General features: G+C 33.7%; 2 protein-coding genes across 2 annotated transcripts; one reads left to right on the forward strand and one right to left on the reverse strand.

The window, feature by feature from the left end:
• Positions 1-8,652: 8,652 nt before the first annotated feature.
• Positions 8,653-12,975, forward strand: LOC105195800 (GATOR complex protein NPRL3). The gene is made up of 8 exons (XM_011161407.3): positions 8,653-8,811; positions 8,875-9,057; positions 9,191-9,462; positions 9,535-9,630; positions 9,704-9,922; positions 10,215-10,548; positions 10,688-10,864; positions 11,212-12,975. The coding sequence occupies exons 2-8, from the start codon at positions 8,896-8,898 to the stop codon at positions 11,581-11,583; spliced, it is 1,632 nt and encodes a 543-aa protein (XP_011159709.1). The 5' UTR covers positions 8,653-8,811; positions 8,875-8,895; the 3' UTR covers positions 11,584-12,975.
• Positions 12,070-24,155, reverse strand: LOC105195801 (endoribonuclease Dcr-1). Its single transcript, XM_026135881.2, has 23 exons — positions 23,862-24,155; positions 23,618-23,733; positions 23,086-23,245; positions 22,702-22,997; positions 22,268-22,630; positions 21,993-22,147; positions 21,672-21,907; positions 21,412-21,595; positions 20,942-21,120; positions 20,055-20,206; positions 19,807-19,948; positions 18,699-18,929; positions 18,413-18,592; positions 18,077-18,290; positions 17,573-17,754; positions 17,283-17,461; positions 16,920-17,173; positions 15,546-16,795; positions 14,901-15,473; positions 14,524-14,755; positions 14,230-14,450; positions 13,841-14,006; positions 12,070-13,764 (listed from the first exon to the last, which is right to left on the reverse strand). The coding sequence occupies exons 1-23, from the start codon at positions 23,919-23,921 to the stop codon at positions 13,514-13,516; spliced, it is 5,976 nt and encodes a 1,991-aa protein (XP_025991666.2). The 5' UTR covers positions 23,922-24,155; the 3' UTR covers positions 12,070-13,513.
• Between the last annotated feature and the right edge of the window lie 665 nt (positions 24,156-24,820).

Here is a 24,820-nt window from a genome sequence, read left to right on the forward strand (position 1 = left end):
TTGAAGAAGCGTTAATCTGCAGTAAAAACCAAAATATTGTTTTTCTTAACGTGCATTTAAATTAAACGTTCTCTATGCCATATTTCACTTGTATTATGTTAAAAAGCATTGAACAAGCGTTAATCTGCAGTAAAAAGAAAAATATTGCGTTCTTTATCAAGCATTTAAGATAAAACGTTTTCTATGCAATATTTCACTTGTATTATGTTAAAAAACATAGAACAAGCTTTGATCTGCAGTAAAAACCAATATATTGCGTTTGTTACATCCGGAGGATTTCACGATTTCCCTTTTCGCATCCATCATACAAAATATGAAACGCGAAACAAGCTAAAAAATTCTTAGTAAAATTTATAATATTTATATCCGGAACTCCACGATTTTTTTTTATAACACTATCACCCGGTTACTATAAAAAAAATAAAATAAAAGTCAAATATTGTCTTTAGAATATATAATAGCATCCGGAGCAATAAGTCCGTTAAATAAGCAAAGAGAGGCGAAATCGTGCGACGACAAAACTACACCCGCTAAACATGAAACCTTCAGGAAACGTTACGTTTTGACCCTAATTTAGTGAATTTGTAACGTTTTATATGTACAGATAATTAACAGATCCTGTAACGTTTAAAAGTAACGTTTTACTTGCGTTAGTTCGTGGAACGTGTCAGAAACATTGCATTTTTACCTTAAATGTGATCTTTTGGAACGTCACAAAATAAACGTTTTGTGATGTTACGTCCTGCGGAGTAACGATTCTTTCCTTCGCAACCAACGGATATTCTAATTAACGGGCGAGCGACGGTGATCTCACTCCGATCCCAAGAATTCGGTGACTCTCACGGCAATAACCGGATGTCGGAAATTAAGTAGTTATAAATTCATCAATTGAGGAGATCTGAGGTGACACCGTTGCTCGATACCGGAAACACTCAAGATAGTAAAATCAGGGATCTGGAAGACGCACGTGTGCATCCCTTTGAGTTCTGATGCCCGACACCCGCATAGCAACAAATCAAAGAATTTTTTGACATTTAATGCTTCTGAGAGTTCAATTGTCAAACCTGCCGCTTTCTCGGATAACAATTACCGAGGAATATTAAAAAGTCGTAAAAGTAAATATTGCACGTGGGTGTATTAATGAATAAAGTGGTGCACACGGCCCTCGATGGGACAAAGGGAATCATAGACGAAAATTTGTATAAATAGGCGCGTTTTCCAGCGGAGCGCGCAGTCTAGTCTTGATCATTCCGAGTCGCAGTTCCGTGGCATCTTGTATGCTCGAGTTCTCTGACTCTCGGATCGTGGCCTTTAAACTCGTGCGGAGCGTACGTCTCGGTCGAAAGAAAAAGTGCCATTCGAAACGTGGCTGGTTGGGGTCTGCAGACCATTGCCCATCGCACGCGGAATCCCTCCGACCGGACCATCTCCCGCTGAGTACGGCCCAGTTTGGAGGCCTGTGACTCCGAGAGTATTCCATTCGCTATTATCAACACTCACACATTCAGCAAGTAGTAAGTCCAGAATTAATCACCTAGTTTACTTCCGCTCTTGTTCTTTTTCTCGAACACCTTTTCTCTCTTTGCGAAGGATTTTTTGTATAAACATAATATATTCACTAATTTTATTACTCTCCGCTCCCATACTCTCTCTCTCTCCCTCTCTCTCTCTAATTTTCCTCTTTCTTAGGATTTACTCACAAGAGTCAATCCGAAGGAATCTTTTTATTATTAAATTTCCTCTTTCTTGGGATTTACTCACAAGAGTCAATCCGGAGGAATCTCTTTATTACTAATTTTCCTCTTTCTTAGGATTTACTCACAAGAGTCAATCCGGAGGAATCTTTTTATTATTAAATTTCCTCTTTCTTAGGATTTACTCACAAGAGTCAATCCGGAGGAATCTTTTATTTACTAATTTCCATTCTTCTTGGGATTTACTCACAAGAGTCAATCCGGAAGAATCTTTTTATTTCTTCTCTTCAATTGTAAGAATTTCTTTCTTCCTCTTCCTCTCTTTAGATTCAGCCGAACCCTTTTTTTACCTTCAATCTCCTCTGGTTTCACTCGAACCCTGTTCGGGTTAACCCGAAGGAGTGTTTAAACTCCAACCTTTCGATAAACATAGAGAGAAACGGAGTTTTGTTTTGTTTTTTTGTAAATAATGATAATATTCCCCGAATCCACGAATATAAGTCCCGAGCAGCCGTGAAGCGGCACCGGAATCGCCACAATCGCCGAATCCGCCGCCTCAAAGCCATAGAGGAACAAATAAATAACATCGCTGCCCAAGTTAACTTAAAAATTATAGAGCCTTTAGTTTAAACCGTTGTTTTTTTTTATGAATATAAATCATTTTTCAAAATAAACAAATTCTATTCTTAATTACTACTGATTAAAATAAACCAGGTACAATAATTAATTGGTGCTAATTTCATAACCACTACCACCATCCCTCGCTCTTACAAGATAAGCACTAGGTCCAATCCCGAGGTAAAGCAATTAAGTTTGTTGCCTCAAAATAGGACCAAGGGACGCGAAGCATTCCGGATATTTTGCCATTGGGGCCTCCCGCTGCGGGCCCTACTGACCTATATCCCGGGTTGTCGACGCGGTCTCCCGTGCCGCACGTGCACACTCTCGAATTGTTACGTCCCTCCCTTCTCCCTCTATATCTTGTCTACCCTTCTTTAACCCTGGACGTAACAGTGACGTAACAGTAACGTTTCATATAAGCCGTTTCTTTTGAAACCTTAAAAACGTTACCTTAACGTTACATGTACGATGTTTGTGAAACATTCATTTCGCTACGTTTCTTCAATGTTTTTTTTGAAACATTAATTTTTACGCATTCAAAAACATCACAGCAACGCAGCATATGCGACATTTTTAACTTTGGCATACTTTCCTAACCTGCATTAACGTTGTTACATCACTCAAAGGTTTAAATTTATTAACTACTCTATAGCAGCAATAATGTATTGTATTAAGACAGTCTTGAAATAAGAGTCGACTATAAATACCGGCCTTTGAGTCAATAATTATATTGTATTATACATTTAAGAAATAAATTTTTGAAAAAGTTTGTTTTAATTTTTAATCACGTATTATATATTTTTATTAAATATTTTTTAAGTATTTTTTTTTATAAAATACTTGTTTAAGAAAATTATTTCAATAAACATTTTTTAAATGTTTATTTAATATTTATTTATTGTGTATTATTGTGTATTCAACATTTAAACTATTTATATTTCAATTATTATTTATTTTAAAACATTTTTAAAAAAGTTTAAATTTTAATCTATTTTACAGAATTATTTGGAATAACGATTTAAAATAAAACAATAAGAATTTTTTTATATTTAATTTAATTATTGTACTATTTTGTTTTTTTTATTGTATTCTTATTTAAACGAATATAACAGAAAAGTTCAGATGCTTATTTGTTAAAATCAGTAAAAAAAACTGTATTTTTATATATGTTTATATAACTAATATGTTTTAACTATATGTGTTTCACGTCTTTACTAACATATATTTACCTGATCTATCAGCGATATACATATATTAACGCAAAGTGTTCACGGATCATCGCTAGAGATCAGTTCGCAGCGATCATGGAGGTCAAGCAACGTTTACCGGAGTCGCGACTTGGATGGGTGACCGCTTAAAATTTTCAAAAAAAATTCTTAAAAAAAACTTCTGCAAAGCTGGCATCTCAACAATTTAAAAAATTAGGAATAAAATTCTAATTTCTCACAGAAAAAACAATTCTCTTTTAATTTAAAAAACATATTTAAAATATTTTTACTTGCTTGGGTAACGTTTCCCTAACATTGTATTGCAAGTTTTACAAACGTCGCAGAAACGTTGGAAATGTGATGTCGCATTTGTAAGGTAATTGAATCGGGACATTTCTGGTTGCTTGAACGTTACCGAAACGTTTATGCGACAAAACGCAAAACGTCGCATGGCTATAACGCAACGTTACAGAAACGTCGTTGCAACATGATTTTGTTTAGCGGGCAATAACGGCCTATTCTAATACAATAATCCATATAAACGAACAAAGCCTGGACTCGAGAATAAAAAGAATCTATATGTTATTAAAGTCTGGCAACAATCAAAGATAAGATTGAGTCGCGAAGCCAAACGGAAACTATAAAACTATGAAATCAAAACTTTCAATCCCGGCTTTGTTTATTTCAACCTATGTTTTATCACGAACGGAAAGATGATCCATATGGAAAGCTAGTCCCAAATAAACGGACGAAACGATATAAAAATCGGGACCGTAAGTTACAAGAAGAGAAACCGTGAGATAACGAATTCCTTAAGCGATTGTGTGGTGCAACTGCTCGCTTCTCTTAAAGTTAAGAACAATCGGGAGTAGATGGAAAACTAGCCAACGAGAGATCATCCGAGAAGATGATTGGTAGTGAGCGTTGGTAAACTACCCAACGAATAAATTCAAAATTTTGATAGCAAAAAATATCCAAGAATAGGGAAAAAGCTCGAAAGGGCTTTAACCAATCGAATCTCCATCTCACCCACTGAATCATTTCCACGCCCTTTCCTAAACTCTATAAAATGTGCAACTTCCCGACACTCCGTCGTCATTATCATTTTTATTTTTCAAGATTCGAGATTCAAGATTTTATTCTCAGTTTAAAGTCGAAGCTGTGCGCTTTATTTTTAAAATCATTTTGAACTTAGAATCTGTGCGCGAGACGCAGACTGTCTAGTTTTAAGATCATTCTCCATCAACAATTTCCAAAAATCAGAAAACGCGTCATCTCTCTGCTACCATGAGTAAGTTTTGTAAGTGAGCAATCGGCTCACTCGGTATAAATTTCAAATCGGCCACCACTGAGGTGGCGTTGTCAGCAGATTGCTGCTAGAGTCCCTAGAAGTAGAGAGTCTGAACATCTCGGGGTTCCACGTGATTGGATGCACGTAATTGTGTACCTAAAATGGCAGCACCAATACGGATCCCTGTTTCATCCTCTTTAGCCAAATGCGATCACAGCATACAATACGTTCAAGTGCACACAATGATAAACATACAAACGCATAAAGCTCACGTACATACACTGATATATTCATCACCGACATTTTAGGGGCAGATGTCCAGACTCTCTACCTCTAGGGACTCTAATTGCTGCCTGCGTATTGCTTGCCTGATTGGCTGCCTGGGTCACGTGACCTTCTGTCTCGTGCCCCAATTGGTTTTGCGAACCACGCGATATATATACAGCCATGCGATTGGCCTTGCAAGGCTCACTAGCGCGCCCCTGCGGTCTCTCTCGTGGGTGTATCGTCGCAAGCGTTAAGCCCGTATCAGACTACGCATTGAAGATTGAGATTGAAGATTAAAGATTAAAATTTGACCAATCGAAACACGGAAATTTTAACTCTTTTTATTTTGCTTAGTCAAAGCTCAATCTTTAATCTTCAATCTTCAATTTTTAATGCGTAGTCTGATACCGGCGGGTCCCGATAGCGCACATCCCGATAGCACACTAACCACTCGCAATGGCAGATGCCTAAAGATTTTCCGTAGGTTGGGTTAGATAAGTCAAGATGATTGGTTGGTGGGCTATTGGGATGTGCGCTATCGGAACCTTCCCGTCTGATACGGGCTTTAGACTCGTCGAAGCTCTCTTCACCAAGGTCCGTTGATTGGCGTTGGAGGGGAAGGAAGGTCGTTGCATAGCCGCCATTTTCGAGACAGCGAGTCAGTGTTAGTGTATGTACGTAGATAGTAAGGTACTACAGCTATTAGTTGTGTGAGTGAGCGAGTGTGCAGTAAAAGTATGGCCGCCGCCATTTTCGTTCCACATCGTTGAAGTGGATGCAACGACCTTCCTTCCCCTCCAACGCCAATCCACGGACCTTGCTCTTCACGTGCGGCATAGCCGCCACGTTTCTGTACACCCAAGGACTTTGATTCTGTCCATAGGAAAATTTTCCAAACTGAGAAGTCACCACTTTCTATATACTCGCAGTTTATGATTAATGAAACTACTAGAGCTTATTGGTCGTTACGTTAATCATGAACTGTAAGTATGTAGAATAATAGCGACTTTTTAGTTTAGAAAATTTCCCCATGGACAGAATCAAAGTCCTTGGGTGTACAGTCGTGTTCATTATAGTTGCGACACTTTTTTTTCGATGAGTTTCTGAACGCGCAATTATAACGAGAGCTGAGAACATGATTGGTTCTTACTTATGGATCCAACCAATTACATTTGCCGCTCAATGAGCAAGGCTACATTCCAAAAACCATCAAAGAAAAAGTGTCGCAACTATAATGAACATGACTGTACACGACCGGTGAATAAAGTTTGGTTCTGCCATTGTATTCTTGGTGCGCAGTTAATTCCTGTTATCCTCTTTTCCGTCGGTATTTCCGGCTCCTGACACACGAGGGACCGTGTCAAGGGGGTCGATCATGAAACTTTTTCCCTAAAGGGGAAACGTGAAAAGTGAAAAATTTCTCCATTCACATCAACAGTAAAGATTTTCACTTTTCACGTTTCCGCCCTAGAGAAAAAGTTTCATGATCGACCCCAAGATATTCCCTTTCCTAGTATTTTTCGGCTCGCACGTTCTCCTCTTCTTTGTGAGGCGGAATTTTGTGGTGTTTACGATAACTAATCGGATCTCGGATTGGATTGAACTATGGTAACTCAACGTAGGTATAGAAAATTTCCCTAGGCTAATCGGATTGACGATTGCTGTCTCAAATGTAATCCGATTGATGACGAAAGCGTGGAGACCAAAAAGCATGCTTGAAAAGTGAGTCTCTTTATTTTTTTAAATAATAACACAAAAAATCAAAGATAAAGTTAAAAAGAATGATTTGAATTTAGATTTATTGTAATATTTTTTGTCTAAACAAATTTCGTTTAAATTTCTATTTGTAAAAATTAATTAATCTATTCTAAAGTTTGTGGTCATATCGGAAACAAATCAAAATTAATAAAACAATTATTAATTGTCAGGTACAAATTAAAGCAATATTTTAAGCATATCATATAAAATTCCTGTTTATTATAAACTTAGTAAAAATAACTTTGAAATCATTCAACTACATTATACATTAATCAATATTAATTTATATGTTAAAAATCAATAATGTTTCTAAAAATGTTCTTTTTATTCTTTTCCAGATCGTAAATAAACTTCAACTCCAAGAATAAATAAATAAAATAAAAATAAATAAAAATGTCAATCCATTTTGCAGTAATTTTTATTTATTCTTGGAGTTGAAGTTTATTTACGATCTGGAAAAGAATAAAAAAAACATTTTCAGAAACATTATTGATTTTTAACATATAAATTAATATTGATTAATGTATAATGTAGTTCAATAATTTCAAAGTTATTTTTACTAAGTTTATAATAAACAGGAATTTTATATGATATGCTTAAAATATTATATGCTTTAATATGTACCTAATAATTAATAATTGTTTTATTAATTTTGATTTGTTTCCGATATAACCACAAACTTTAGAATAGATTAATTAATTTTTACAAACAGAAATTTAAACAAAATCCAGTGTTTAGACAAAAAAAATTAGAATAAATCTAAATTCAAATCATCCTTTTTAACTTTATCTTTGATTTTTTGTGTTATTATTTAAAACAATAAAGAGACTTACTTTTCAAGCATGCTTCTTGGTCTCCACGCTTTCGTCATTAATCGGATTACATTTGAGAGGGTGACACTCTTTTGGACACAGCACGATTGGACACCAACCAATCATCTTGACTTATCTAACCAAACCAACGGAAAAACTCTAGGCATCGGCCGCTGTGAGTGGTGGTGTCCAATCGTGCGGTGTCCAATCGTGCGCACCCCCATTTGAGACAGCAATCGTCAATCCGATTAGCCTAGGGAAATTTTCTATACCTACGTTGAGTACCATTGTTCAATCCAATCCGAGATCCGATTAGTTATCGTAAACATCCTTGAACTCCTAGTAGCCCGCTCTTACAGTTTTTTTTTCTTTTTTTTTGGTATTGCTTTAATTTTCCATTCAATTTCCCGGGAATCTATCGTTAATGAGCAATCACAGCCATTCATGTTCCAGCTCCTTGTTCCCAATATTATTTTTTTTCGGATTAATACAGCAATTCTTATTTTAAACAATTCTCGACTTTCCCTCTACATATTTCTTAAATCTCTATGTAAATGTAAATGTTCTATTTCCATTATTCCGTTATTCTTAAATCTTAGGTTTTGATTTGATTTTATAGTTAAAATATGAATCTTAACGCATAATTATTAATCTATTAAAGAATAAGTTAATTCCATCTCCTCTTGTATACATAATAACGCGTATAGCTTAAGTTTTCAAAATTAATTATTTGTAATACCAATGTTAATTCAATATGTATAGTTTCTAAATCAATTATTCAATATGCACCGCTTAGCTTTCTCAATTAAACAATATACTTATAATAATAGATAATTTACACTAACATTAACTCTTTCGAGTACTCGTAATTAATTATTTGTATTCTTGATAACTAATCATGTATGTATAAATCGAGATAATTAAATATATGTATCATGTATACATGCATCGTCGAAAGTAAGATAATTTAATAGAAAGTTACGAGTTAGTACATACGCGTATCAAGTGCTCGGTGTAAACTAGGTCATACAGTAACGAAGAGTAAGCGAAAAGAACATACCTAGTTGATACATCCAAATATGTGTTTATTGACAAAAGTTAACAGTTTTGACAATATAATCATATTTTAACTACGATGATGATAAAATAATTGCAATAAGGTATATTTACATTTATTAATGCCTTTGTAACAATAATTATATTCTTAACCATTGTTTTTTTAGCTTTACTGTGAATTGTAAAATATGGGCATCCATCCATTAAGTATAATTTTAGTTAAAAGTGACAGCAAAGGTGATAGATTGTTGTTTCGGTATCCACATATGACTAACCATGTAAGAGATTCGAATCAATGTACAAAACGAAAGAATCCTTATTCATTGACCAATACGGAAGATTTATTGCAGGTTCTTTTTTTTTCATCTAAACAATATATAATATATATTTATGAAAAATTTTCGTTTTCAAATAAAAATAAAAGAATTTATATTTTTTATGTATGATAATTTATTAATTTGGTAACGTTGTATTTCTCGATAGTCTTTGCCATTTCCAATATCAAACGTAAGTAATGGAAATTTGACTGGTTTAACGGACGAAGTTCTCTCTACTCTATTTGCTGTAAAACCAGAATTATGTGAACAAAAGTTTGAATTAAAAGTGAATGACGTTCGCTTCGTTGGACATCCAACTTTGGTTCAATCTCGTGGCTTGAAGGAAGTAAATTCCTCGATGCTTTTCAATATAGTTTTTGCACTTCAAGCACAAGCGAGTCATTCGATAGTAAGATGTTACTATGATCTGAGCAAAAGGTAATATAACTTGAGCATATGTGCGAAGAGTGTTTATTGTTACAAGTGGAAATTGTATTTCGATGTGCTTAGATTAGGCATAGCATTGAGACACGAAGAAAAAAGATGTGGCTTCCTGACGGATGAGATAAAGATAATGGTATCGACGCACGATGAGATTGCTGGAAGGTAAATAAAATTGTTTTTTTTTTTTGTTATTGATAAAATTATATTTTTAAATATGTTTGCTTTATTCTTTTAGGTCCGAAGGTGAAAGCGACTGTGATGAATCGCCCTATGAATTAATCCATCAAAGGAGTTCATTGGCACGTGGTTTAAAGTCTGTGTTTAGCAATCTCAGCACTTCTGGTATCGTCAATATCATGATTAATAAATGGATCCAAGTACGCTTCTGTCTTCCACAAAAAGTTCATCAGTCCCATAAGAAAGGATTACTTATCGACCCTGAGATTATAGATAGGTGTGTTAAACGTAACATTGTAATATTGCGCAGAGTTGTGAAATTATATCCTCGAATGAAAAAATTTTAATATACCGAATAATCAGAAGAGAACTTTATTTACATTCTCGTGAGAAATGTAAGAAATTTACAATTTAACGAATCTTTTTTATTGAAGTTGGTTGAATTTATTGAATTAACATTATTTTTTTTCTTTCAATCAAAATTTTTATTTAGATGAATATTTTTATTTCACATTTCGCAATGTATGTATGCAATTTTAAATATATTTGTGACGTCACATGTTTCGCAGGTGTTTGAACAGTTTAAGACCTTATCACGGCATACTTTTATTAACAGAGCCATTGGACTTGTTAGAATCTTTGCAAGTAGATTGCTCTCCGGCACTGAAACGTCTGATTCAGATGTACAATCCATTGAAAAGTTTGCAAACTTTGGCCGCAGACTCAGACCTGACACTCGCGCAGGTGTTTCAACTAGCTGGCCATTTAGTTTACTGGGCAAAGGCTACGATAATTTATCCACTTTGCGAGAGCAACGTTTACGTTGTTTCTCCCGATGCTGTTTTGACTAGTCAATTGCTAGATTCTTTCTCCGATCATTTCCCAGGAGTTTGCTTACTTCAAGTATATTTTTATCTACTGCGTTACATATTGTATTAATTTTAACCTTTTTCTGTTAAAATGAATAATGTAATGTAAATGGAGCTTAATTATTGAATAGCGTTTGAAACGAAACTTTACAATGATATTTGTATAATTTTAGGTAATCAATGATTTCTCCCTGCCAACTTCGATTAGTCAAAAGTTGAATCCTTTGAGCCAGCCACAGCAACAGACGCAATTAGTAAAGATAATCATATGGCTGTTAAAAAATCATTTGCTTTTGCAGTTGCATACGTATGTGCGATGTATACCAACGGTGTATGGGCGTACGTCGTTGGTAAGTCGCAACATGTAACTTGATAATAAAATATAAATATCTTATCACTTGGAATATATGTACACATATTGGCAAGTCATAATTGAAATGACAAGAAATTAATTTCACAATCTAATTTCTCCAATCTGTACGAGATACTGCTGTCTTATTGAACAGAAAAATAATAATAATTCCATGATGAGTCAATTTTGTAAATCTGTTATAAATCAGTAACGAATATTGGAGTAGTGGAAAAGGAGAGAGGACGAAAAGAAATTGTCACGACACAATTTTATTTATTACGATACATATTTCAGTTTCGGTAAGCTTCTTTTCAAGTTTTCTCTCGTTTATGTTTCGTATGTTAGGATACGCGGGACCAAGAGACACGTGATACAAGTGCGACGGAAGAGAGCGAAAGCGCATGGAGTTTGAATGAGACGCCAAAAGGAACGCCCACTGAAATCAAAGAAGAGTTCTCTCTCACGGATAAGGAGGATACGCTATACGACTATCGATCGGAGGATTACGATATTCCTTCCGATGATAAGAAATTACTCGACAGACTGTGTCGTCTTGGCTATTTTGACGGAGATTATCACTTGGAGGAGATTATGTATTTAGAAAATATTCGTAGATCTCAATTGTTACAACTTTTGGATAAATTTCGAGATGTATTAATGACTTCCGAATGCGAAGATGCCGCCATAGCACTTTTTTATAGTCGATTAGGTACTTGATTTTAATACGATACAATAATATATACGAAAGAGATAATCCGTTCCATCGAGATGACGATCGTAATCTTTTCGATTAAAAGATGCGAAAATCAAAAATATTATTAAAAATTTGTATAATTTTAAGGTTCCATTATAATACATAAATTTTATCTATCAAGATCATTATTTTAGACATTTTTCAGAGTATCGATATTTTCAAATAAAATATATTTTTACTATTTTTTTTATGCTATCTCTTCGCTATTTATTAACTGTCACAACGAGTGCGGAATCGTTTAAAATTATCGCAAAATTGTATGTTTTTACTCGTCTTGGATTGTTTTATTTTTTAATCTAGAAGAGTTACTTGAATGTATGTTATTGTTCGCCCTTATTATTTGTCTCTTTTCTATACACTATATATTTTTACATAATTTTGTTTATCTTGTAGATAAATTTCGTTATTTTATGTTATTTTTATGTTAATCTGCTTGGATTAAAAAACTATACATTACAAAACATTTTATTTATACTTTGTTTTACAAAACTTACAATAAAGGTCACAGAACTTTTACTTAATGTGCTTATTCTATAGGAAATGATGTACAATAGAAGAAATAAGATAATGCTAGGTGTTGATTTTACTTTTAAATGTTGGTTATCCATATTTCATGACTATTTCGTGATATTTTCAAGTTTTCAAGTATCGGCTCTCAAACTGCCAGTTACGCGTATGTGTGTATAAATTTATCATTTTTCTTCTTTAATCCGAAAATGGCCGCGTTGAATCAATTACGATACACATGATTTTATTTAAAAGTTTAATTTTGCGACAAGTAATGCGTTATTGCGATGTGCTACAATATCATAAAATATAAATAAAATCCAAATTTTTTACCATAAAAATACATTGAGAAATAAGGAAATCGAGAAAAATTTGTGATAAATGTCATGATCAAAAATAAAAAAATAATTTATATGACGCGATTACTTTACACCTATATAGAATATGACCGTTTTCGGATTAATGTAAGTATGTTTGTCGCATGTGTGTGTATGTATAGTTTTTTCTAAGATACACACACACATACACAATATTGTATATATGTGTATACATATATAAAAAATTTTGAGTTACTATACATATATGTATCAAGATTTTTGTTATTAGAGATTACAAAACGATCAACAGCACTAGCATGACTAGAGTTTTAGACGATATAATTATTGAAAATATTTTGACAAAAATTAACGGACCTAATTAAACTAAACTGAACTGAAACAAAAATATACGGATGTAATATGCATTCTCGCAAAGTCCTTTGATGTTGCGATATATGAAAATAGCGAAAAAATATGGTTAAATATTTCGAATGAATGCTATTCAAAAAATAAAAAGAAATAAAAATGAAATAAGATTGTTTTATATTTAGAAAAATGTAAAAGAATACATTTTGTAAATTTGACACAAAAAATGATACCTAATCGTCCATCTAACCGACCAACTGTCAAAGACGAGATAACATTGCATCGCGTAATATCGAATAAAATATTTCAAGTATTTTTCTCTCTATTTTTTTCTCACTCACTCACTCATCTTTATACTTTATTATCAATCACATGTAAATAATTGATTTATTCCTATTCGTATTACTTATATCCAACTTATTTCATAATTATCCAATTCTCTAATTGTGCAATTAACATGATTAGGCTCGAATGCAACAGTTTCTTTATTAAGACTCGTTCGTTAAGATTCTACTGTATACTGCACTGATATAATCTCCTATCTAACGAAAGATTACTTTTGATGTAAATTCGTACATTAAGTACATTCGCAAACTCGTAATAATCTCGAGAGACATAAACGTTCCTTTGATTCCCACAATTTCCTTGGAAGTAAAAGATTTGTCTTTAAACATTTTTGTCTTTTTATAAATTACAAGCTTTGTCATAGTTTTTGCCTCGGATAATTCTGTACTTTGCTTTTTAATTTCTTTAACGCGCATTTAGCCGCTGTGCACTTTGCGATTCTATAATTTCGTCCGATTCCTTTAAAAGAACCCTTACCAAACACATCTACGGTTACTCGAACTCTACGACCATCGGCCAATTTCTCAGGCCTACCGAATTTCGCTGTTTCAGGTTCCAATTCCAATAATTCACGGATTGGAGATTTAGGAACATTTGTGCTGAATTGTTCTGCAATTATATAATATCGTTTTAATAAATTGATCGGATACTGTAAACTTAAAATTTGTTCTCGACGATATATTACCAATTTCTGATTTCATTATCGCGTAATAAACACTCCACACCGCATCGAGAGACATTCCGCTATCCAAGTAAATAGCACCGGCTAACGATTCGAAAACATCACCTAGTGCCTTTGGAACTTCTACGTCTTCAGCTTCCTCGCATTCCTCCTCGCCAATCAAGTAATACTAAAATGCACATTACACTCATTATTATCACATTTATATATTCATATTTATATTTACAAATGTATATTTATTAAAAGAACATAATGTTTGACTAATTTTTCTAATACAATTTCACAGTCTCTCTTTACCCAAAAAAAATTTCGCTGATTCTTGCTGATTCTATCAAACTTGTAATAATAATAATAATATCAACAACAACAACAATAGTAATAATTGCTTGTACCTCTTCGCTAATGGAATGTCCATTTTCTTCCTGTATTCTGACAAAACGATTTATTACCACGCTTAGTCCAGGAGAAAGATGACGAAAATATTTATGAAAACCACACCTCACAGCTAAAGATGCAAATATCGTGTTATTGACTAAAGCGGATCTTAAATCGGTTAAAGCACCTGGCGAATGTTGCCGGGAATCTTCGTATAAATGTCTAGTTATTAAATAATCTGAAATACAAGAGATATGTAATTTCAATGTGATTATTACATTATTGAAGCTCGATATCGGTGAGAAATTTACCTAGTACAGCGTCACCAAGAAATTCCAAACGTTGATAACAATCCGTTAATCTATTTGGCTGATAGGATGCATGCGTAAACGCTTGCAAAAGATAACTACTGTCGTGAAATTCATATCCTATACTTTTTTCCAATTCTTTGTATCCATCGAGCATCATGCACAATTCGCTCTCCGGGTCGGGAATGTAACGAAGCAATGGATTTTGTGGCTCTTCCAACTTTCCGTAACGAATCTGAAAATGTTTAGATGCGGAATTAATATAATCTATAAACGTAAAAAGAAAAATTTTATACAATATACACGTAAGAGCGAAACGTATATACACACGTTGCTTTTTCGAATCAATTTTCTTTGTTTTTCGAGAATCAATTACTCACTTGCGTCCATGTAGTTTTATCGTTTTGATCGACTCCCTTTACGTATGGCGTACTACCAGGTATCCTTTCTTCTGGCTCATTTTCGCTCGTCACGCAAACTTGCTCCGTAGGCAAAACGTGAATTCCTAACCAAGTCATGAAAAGAAGCGCTCCACGAGGTCCACATGCAATTAAATATGCACCTATCAAAGCTTCTACGCAATCCGCGATACTTTTATCGGGTATACTATGCTGCGTAATTAAATTGTAAGGTATAAAGCATCGCAAATTATCTAAATTGTTTGACAATCTACTTTCATTTTTATCCAATTCACTTTTCATAATAACGAGTTTTTCCTCAGTCTCTTTAACCAGTTGAGTTATCTCGGTGGGATTGATAGCTTGCAAGGTAGGAATATCAGCTTGATTCCACAGAGCGGAAGGAACGCCAGATTCGATCAATGCTTGCTCGAGTTCCTTGGGAACGTAATAACAAGGAGGTAGCCAATTGTCATGCGGCTCGAACTTGGTCGCTATCATGCTTTCACCGAGCATCTTCTGTCTACCGAGTCTATACAGATTTAAATTGCTGACCTAAAACAGAAACGGACAAAAATGATGATGATCGCGAGGAATCGTAACGCCTAATAATAACGAAACACGTACCTGCTTCGATCTCAAGTGACTAAGCTTTCCTTCGTGAATATTATCATATGTGCAATATAAATATGTAGTTATAGCGTACTTGAGAAACGAGTCACCGATAGTCTCCAATCGCTCCAAATTAATCCCATCGTTCGCATTAGACATTGTCAAGGCCTGAAGGATCAGACTAGGACTCGGTCCCGAATGACCTTTTAATTCCGGTTGATAATCGAAACTAAAGAGATGGTCGTTTAAATAATTTCTTTCGCTTGGCCTGTTAATCTCTTTCTTTACCGAGCGAGTAGATTCAGCGGGTGGCTTCCTATTGAATACTTCGAGATTAAATCTTTTTACGACGGTTTCTATGTAGTCTTTATATTTATAATTCGGCTTTTCGCACTCGGTTTGACGACTCGCCGAGTTCTTCCTCTTAATCGTAATATCAGAATCGCAAGATATAAAAGTTCCGTCGGTCATTATAACGAGCTCCTTTTTCTTTGCGAACTCATAATGAGCTTCCTTGTGTTTCGCGAGTAATAATTCTTGATCTTTTTCCGCATACATCCAGAAATTATTATCAAAATTCTTTTCCGTCTCTAAAAGATCCAAAATCTTTTTGTTAATCTCCTGCTTACATATTTGTTTCTCATCCTCCACTGCTTCGGCGACATTTTCTCCCATGTAAGAAATCTTCAAGCCTCTACTTTCATCCTCACTTTCCTCAGATGTGTCGGCAAAGCCGTCGCTATATATGTCGTCTGATTCGTAACCATCGAAATCGGACTCGTACGTCGGCGAACCATATCGAATGTCATTCCAACCGAAATCTTGCGGCAAGACACAAGCCGTCACATGTAGAGGAAATGATTTTAGATTATCCGAGGCATCGTAATCCATTGTAGAATTCATGGTCGCATCGTTAGACCATGCCATATCGTTCGACCATGTACCAATTTCCAATTCGTCGCCCTTCTGCTCGACGTCGTCGTCTGCAATCGTCTCATCTTCCTCCGCTTCATCGGTTCGTGCGTTGTCGGTGCATTCCCGTTCTATTTGTTTACTCGTCTCAACTTCGTTACGCGACGTGTCTTGTTTTTTATTCGTATCTTGATTAGCTATCACATTCTGACACTTACTGCTGTCTATATTGTTCAAAAGCGAGTTATCCTGTGTATTATCACTTTTAGTTTGCTTCATTTTCTCCGTTTCCTTCGATCTTTTCAACACCTCTGCCAAGCTCCATCCAAAATCTAACGCGGGCCATTCGAAATCTGGAATAATTTTTATCGGGAGTGATTATATAAATATTAATCTCGAAGCATTTAATTTTAATCAGTTTCCAATCGTTATTATCTCCTCAAAATATGTGCAAATTTCCACACAGTGATCGCGTACCTGAATCCAGATTTTCTTGCCCTAAATTTATCATATGTGCAACTTGACATCTTATTTGATTAGCGAGCAACAAGGCATTAATTCTATACAGTATGCAGGGTAAACAGACCGCTTGTCTCCATAAAGACGCTGGAAAAGGATGAATAGCGCATAATTCAGCGACGAGAATCTGTTTCTGTTCTAAATTTTCTCTCTTCGCACGTTTCGTCTCTTCGCTGCTCGTAGGCAATGCGACCCCTTTGCGATTTACATATCTAGAATTTTTAAAAATATATTAAATTGTCGTTTGAAAGATTGTCGAGACAAACGGACAGACGATGCCCCGATAATTATTTTGATAAATACAAGTTGTTGCCGTCTCACCTAGGAGTTAAAAAGTTTAATCTGGCTGATGTATGATCCACATCTAACAACGACTGCTCTAGATTTTGTATTTGTATACCGTATTTCTTCAAGTAATATTCTTCAAAAGTGCTGTAATCGTGTCCGGGAAAAGAAGACTTTGGATTTAAGTTTGTGCATATTTCCGCTACATAGAAATACTATAAAAAGAGGAAAGAAGAAAATAGTACCGCGAAATATTATTAAGAGCAGCGCAATGTATACAAGAGCTTTACTGTACATTTCTACAGATTTAATTTATTAATTTATACCTGTGGTTGGTCTTGACTTCTATACCATGGCATGATTACAGCATCGTAATATTTGGATGGATCAAATTTGAAATTTTTCCTATCTTCTTCGGGAACCTTGGTTGGCACTGCATTTCGATTCTGATAAATGCATTCCAAAAAATTCCAATCTACGCTAACATCCGACCCTTCGCACGTTGTATCTAAAAGGTCAAGTGTAACAAGTATTATTATTCTATTACTACTCCGTGTAAAGATTTTCGTAGTAACATATTTTACAATTTACAATCCTTTTCAAATAAAAAACTAGCTTGAATTAAAATTCCAATCTAATCGCGAATAGATTTTTATTACATTATCTGTGTGTGTGTATATATATATAGTAATTTTGACTTTGAAAACGAAAAAAATTTGTGTAAAATTCTTATATATAATTTTGATCCGTTATAGACTTCGTCTGAAGAAATAAAATTTTAAATTTACATTTATTTTTCTATCACACAAGTTGAACATATTTATACTTACGTATCTTTACTGGTACAATTATATATGAATTCTCGGAAGCATTTGGATCAAAAAGCATTAGATATTTCTGTAATCTCAAAACGTTTGTAAAAGTATAATTAAGAAAAGTATCGACTCTTTCTATCTGAACTTCATCCAGGATTACAGTCTCCTTACTAAGTTTTAATTGCACGTGAACTTCACCAGATCTAGTATAAATAGGGAATGGACACAACTATAAAAAAAAAAAAAAAATAAAGCTAGATAAGACACATAGATTAAAAGAATTAGAAATTTCTTGAATTAATAACAAGATAGACAAGTGGAGAAACGTGTAATGTAAGAATTGTTTGTTACCTTGGGTATCTTCTTTAATGTAAGTATACCAAATCCAATGGCCGATTCTTCAGGGGGATAGATGCGTCTACCTCGTGTATTTTGTTCCTCGGGCAAAGGACAACTTAGTACCATCTTAATGTGATATAGATAAGACGGTATTCCGACTATTGGTCTACAATCCGTTAATGCTTCAGCTGTCTGAAAAGGAATTATTCGAGAAATACAAATATTCGTAACTAGTACTTGTATTGTTCAACTTTACCGAAAAGAATAAAAGATTTGAAAAGAAAAATATTGCAGAAACCTTTTTATAATAGTATTGTCGTCGTTTCGTCGTGCCCGGTCTGGCTTCTGAAAAGTCAGCTCTGCTTTCATCTGGCAAAGCAGGTACCTCTGCATCTTCAGGCTTGGCTTTAAAGTTCTCCTTTCCGATAGGTAATAAATTATCGTCTATCTCATTTTCTCGATGCAGATCGATACACATTTGCAAGGCAGCCATACGTCTAGCCATCGCTCTATTCGGCATTGGATATGACTAAGACGCGATAAAAGAGAAAAAAAAACACAAATCGCATACACAAATGTTTTCTAAAATTCCTAAAACTATTGGATATCTTTTTTGCCATATACATTTCTCACAAAATGGAATTGTTTTAATAATTTTCTACGTCATAAAAGAAACATCTGTATATTATTAGATGAATTTTAGTAATTAAAAATTAAAATATAAACGACATCCTAATATGAGCGAAAAGTCTATCGACACATTTAAGTAACGAGAAGAGCTATACCGATCGAAAGCAAATCTTAGTACTCAATAATTTTCAAGGTGAATTTAAAAACATTTACAAGATTACCTAAACTGTGCGCCGCATACTTGCCGGACTTGAAACACAGTTAGTAGCCGTTCTCGTTATTTGTAATTTTTAAATGTGTTAAAAATTAAAAGTCAAAGGAAGGAACTCTTGTACCAGACCAAGTTTCGTGATTTACGTAACAAAATGATGAAATCGTATACTTTACTCAATTACCAACGAATCTTGTTTCAATAGAATTAAAAATTTTTAAATTTCTTAATAAGAAAACGAGTTATTGGAATATTTTAGTTATCGGTTCAAATGCTATGTAACGTTAAAATTAATGGCATAATTCGATGTTTTCTATTAAGCGTAAGTCATCTCTTGAAATCAATTGAATAAATTATAACTAAAGGAGCATCTGGACTCGTATTATGCAATTGCCCGGAATGGATTCCGATCGAAATTATTCCGTTTTCTCTAGAAAACACAATAGAAATCTAGATAATAACTGAATAATTCCAATCGGAATCCATTCTGAACAGTTTCTGAACATAATACGTACGCCCTGACGCTACACATTTTATACATATTATATAAAATACAGCTGTTTACCGTGATAACATATTTCAATGGTGAATTGATGGGAAGTCGTAATAAGCAGATATACATGACTGTATCGTGAGCATTCACTGACTCGATGCACCATTCTGGTGTTAATCTAGTAAAAGTATCGCTTGGTAATTTCGCGCAATACCTGCGTGAAAGCATTAATGTTAACTTGATTTAATTTAGTACGAGTGTACCGTGTATGCTTTTCATTAACAATAAATATTATTAACATAAATAAAACGTCATGTTACCTGTTAACTAATGAAATGGCAGAATTAAAAGTCACTTTGGGAGCATCATCACCGTCGAGTGGTTTGTAATGTGGTATCATTGCAGCATACATGTCTGCTTCAGTCTCTTCGTCCTCAGTTAGCTCTTTATTAGAACATTTTAATAATAAAGTCTACAAAATAGATTGATGCTCTTCCATTACAATTTTCGACTGAGGTTGGCAGAGATAATGAACCACATTAAAGGTTGATAATAAAACTGGTACGCACTGAAGTTGACGAATAAATCAAATAAAACGTATGCAATACTATGACTTGAAAAGATAAGCCCGAATACGAATTAATTCAAATTCCTCTTTTTTTTTCTCACGTCAGTCATATTGCGAATTGCGATAGCAGATGCGAGAAATCATACAAATTTTTTTCTTGCGTTATACAACATTGTTAACGTGATTGTATCTTTTTTTTAAGCATGTCATACACATTTGATAGCACAGATTCTTAACATATATCGCTCTTTGAGAGCTACGACAGTTCTCAATCGACTCACGTCGATTACCGTTTCGATCGTCGGGAGATGCAACTCCAAGAAAGAAGATACCTCTCGAGAAAAATAAAATCTAAAATACAATGTAAATATTAAATTATATGTACATTGTATTCACTTTAATGCATTCTAATAGGATAAAAAAGAGAATTTTATTAATCCACGCTACCAAATGCAAGTAAATTGAAAAAAAGAAAAAGCAAGCCAATTTAACTTTGAAATATAGCGAGAAAAAAATTCATAGTTTCTCGCTTAAAATGTCATAATTCGATATAACTGTACTGAGATAATAGAAGCCTTACGAGATACTGAAATTTCATTCACAATGGATTACATAAAAATTGACTTTTGCGAGTTATACCTTTTCTATATATTGATACTGAGCTAACTGCCATACAAGTTCTTTAGATGCTTCTCGTGGCACCAATGATACATGCAAGGCATCCATAGCTCTTGCTCTACTCTTGCATTGTATATATGACTGATAATTCTTTGGAAAGTCATACCTCATCACAAAATTGCATTTCGGAATATCGATGCCTGTAAAATATACCGTAGATACATCAGAGGAAATGATATCTAACAAATCGTGATAGATAAACGTTTTCGCGAAAAAGTTTATAAAGTGTAAAAATATAAAAAAAAAGATTATATAAAATGTACCATGATACGGACGTACACACGTACGCACGCATATGCACACGACAGATATATGTGTAGTTAACTAAAAACACATAATCAAACGCATGCAAACTTTTTCTTTGTGCGTGTATTTTTTTAAAGCAAAATCCTTTTTTAGGAAAATATAAATAACAAAAAGTTTTTACAAACCTTCTTCTAAAATTGAAGTTGCGATCAATAAGTTACATTCGTGAATTCTAAATCGCTTTAAGACTTCTTCCTGCTTCCTATGTTCCATTTCTAAATCTCTCGAATAACCAGTTTCATCGGGGTTTCTTTCAATAGTATAAAGAGGTGATAGAAAGTGTAAATCTTCATCGTGTTTACATATTTCCTATGAGCAATTGATACTTAAAAATTGATATTTACACGATATTTCGTAACTACCGCACTGGGATTTATACACATACGCTTAATAAATAAAATAAAACTTTAGCTGTAAATCCTTTATCCACAAAAATTACTCCACAGAGCTGATCAGGATCTGTACCGCTACAAGGGTAACGTTGCGATTTAAACTTTTTGTAATTGTCATCGTTAGATTTCCAATTACCTCCAAACTTTTTTAACTGCACAGGTTTTTCCTGACTTCTTGAGAAAGAAATATTTTTGTCACTTTTCGTGACACAATTCTTTAAATTAACATCTGAGGAAAATTCAAAAATATAGTATACATTTTTTAATAAATGTTAAAATGTTGTATGCTATAATAAATTATAAAAGATTCTTACCAGCACCTGCTTTTTTCTCTGGAGTGTTAGTCTCTTTAGTATAAAAAGGAGTATAAATTTTCAAGATTTGCAATAGTCGATGAACTTTTGGAGTACTATATTGATATATCCTTTCTTTTTCAGATAAATGTTGAAATTCATTATCACAAAGAGCACTGTAAAATTGATATAATTTTTGTTTTATTACATTAAACGATAACTTAAACTCCTTGTGCACTAAAGCGTGTACAGCGCGCGCGTAGCACATAGCACATCGTAGTCGTCATTACGCTTACCGAATTTTTATAAAAACAGATGTCATCATATTTAATAGGAGGTAATGCCTTTCGTAAGGAGTTTTGATCTTTAATTTTTCTGTTAAAAATAGTAATGTTAGAGCAGCGCGATCCGCACACCATGGTCCAAGAGTTTCTAATATATGCAAAAAATCTTGCATCATCTCAAAGGGCTTTTGTATGGGGTCAGGAATTTTTTGAATATCCTCGTAAAATTCTTCGGTATAAATCTCCATTGGATCATATCGATGATCTTGTAAAAATTCAATGGCATGTAGCACGCAACTTTTAAGCGTATTATACAAGTCTTTCTTTTCTCCCCTATCGTATTCCACGACGTACTCTCTTGGTTTTGGGCTGTAACTAGAAATTATTCTCGCATAGTTTCAAAGTCAGCGAAAACAATGTCAGCGAGCAAATGTAATTCAACTTACCGTATTATTGAAAGAATATCATTAGCAGTTTCTACTTGACACTGGAAGGCAGTCTCTACTTTTTCTATCTCTAAGCCCAATCTTCCAGGTTCTTGTGTCAAATTAAACACTGGTACTGCTAGTCCGATTATTCTAGGAACATTGTTGCACGATAGAAAAGTTTGCAGGACAAACTTTAGATTGCTATCTTGGATAGACTTATGGCACTCGTCTACTATGACTAGATTTATATGACATGATAAAAGTTTCTTTTCCGATATCAGTTGTGCGTAGATTTTTGGTGTTCCAACTAATACCTATATATATAAAATATATAAAACATAGATATTTGCAATTGATTTTCTTTCGAGATAAATGAATTTTTTTCTGATATATTTTTCTTACATGAGAACTTTGAAAATTTTCGTCAAATTCCTCAAGTACATCAGAATCGCATGCTAATACTTTCAGATCCGTTAACTGCTTTATATAAGTTCCTATTATTGTACACTTATCTTGATCATTTAATATATATATTGACCGTTTTCCACCATCATTTACTAATCTATACAAATGAGAAGACAAATTCCAAAATATATTTAACAAATATTATATTTAATATTTAATGTTCCTTTATAAATAAGTATTAAAGATATTAAAATTTGAGAGACTTGGGGTACTTTATGTAAAGCGAATGAACAATGTTTACATTTCAACATCAAATTGTACTTTTATGAAGCTTTTGCATAAAGAAATTACATAAAATAATGTGCCACGTGTAATGCTAAGTATACTTTGAGTAATTATCTCTAATGTTAAAGTAATATTTATTTTGCAAATGTTTGTCAACAATGACTCTATTAATATTAGAGAGACAAAAAGAGAGAGAGGGGGGGGGAAGGAGAGAGAGAGAATTTCTGTATCTCATTATTGTTACCTTCTATTGTTAGTAGCAAACTCTTGAATCAATTTTATAGAAAGAAAAGTTTGTTCAGAATTTTTTCCCAAACAGACAATTATATTCTTTTCTTTCGCTGTGTAAAGAAGTTCTACCTAGAAATAAATTAAAGTTTATACATAACATATATTGTATATGTCATTACATATATTGCATATATTATTACACATATTTCTGTATATCTCTCAAGTGTCGACGGTATCAAAACTATCTCCTAACTTACCTCATACTCCCTGGGAGTAAAGGATTTTGTGTAGACCTGGTCATTTAGTGGAAATGCCATGGAATCTATAGCTTTTCTATAATTATTGCAAGTAATAATAAAATAACAGTTTTTCGCGAAATTATCAATTTTTTATCATTCAGTATTGATAATAAAATTCACAGAAGCACAATACCATACTTAAAGTGTCTGTGTTGTGTATGTGTTGGATAATTTACGTTTAAACTTGAGTTTAAGCTAGGTTAGAACAGAGAACGTATACTATGTAAACTATATAAAGCAGAAAAGAGCGACGATTTAACCATTTCCAATCCTGGGACCGATTGCATCCCCGTTCACACCGGGTGAAGTTAAAGTTGGTTTATATTAACCGTAAAAAATTGACCAATCATAATTGATTTATAGAAGAATAATCGACTATGATTGGTCAATTTTTTACAGATTCCGGCATAAGTTAGTGGTTACGGCCTGCATAAACCAAGCTTAACCCGACTCAGGTATTAAGGGCCTCTTTTAAGATTAGTCCACTGGAATTGACCAATCGCATTTGTTATTTCACACAACAAGCAATGCGATTGGTCTATTCCAATGGACTAATCGATCGGTTAGATTGGTGAAAGTTATAGGCTTTCTACAATAAGTTATTATTTGGTATCATAAAGATTAGTTTATGCAAACCGTATCAGACTACGCATTGAAGATTGAGATTGAAGATTAAAGATTGAGCTTTGGCCAATCAAAATAAAAGGAGTTAAAATTTCCTTGTTTTGATTGGTCAAATTTCAATCTTTAATCTTCAATCTCAATCTTCAATGCGTAGTCTGATACGGGCTTAAGGTTTGGTTGATTTATAATAGTCCTTACCGTAAGAAATTTACCAATCATAGTTGACTATTCTTCTATAAATCGAACATGATTGGCCAATTTCTTAAGGTTACGGCTAATATAACTTTTACCGC

This window comes from Solenopsis invicta, chromosome 4, assembly GCF_016802725.1.
Source record: "Solenopsis invicta isolate M01_SB chromosome 4, UNIL_Sinv_3.0, whole genome shotgun sequence".
In the NCBI taxonomy this organism is placed as follows: Eukaryota; Metazoa; Arthropoda; class Insecta; order Hymenoptera; family Formicidae; genus Solenopsis; species Solenopsis invicta.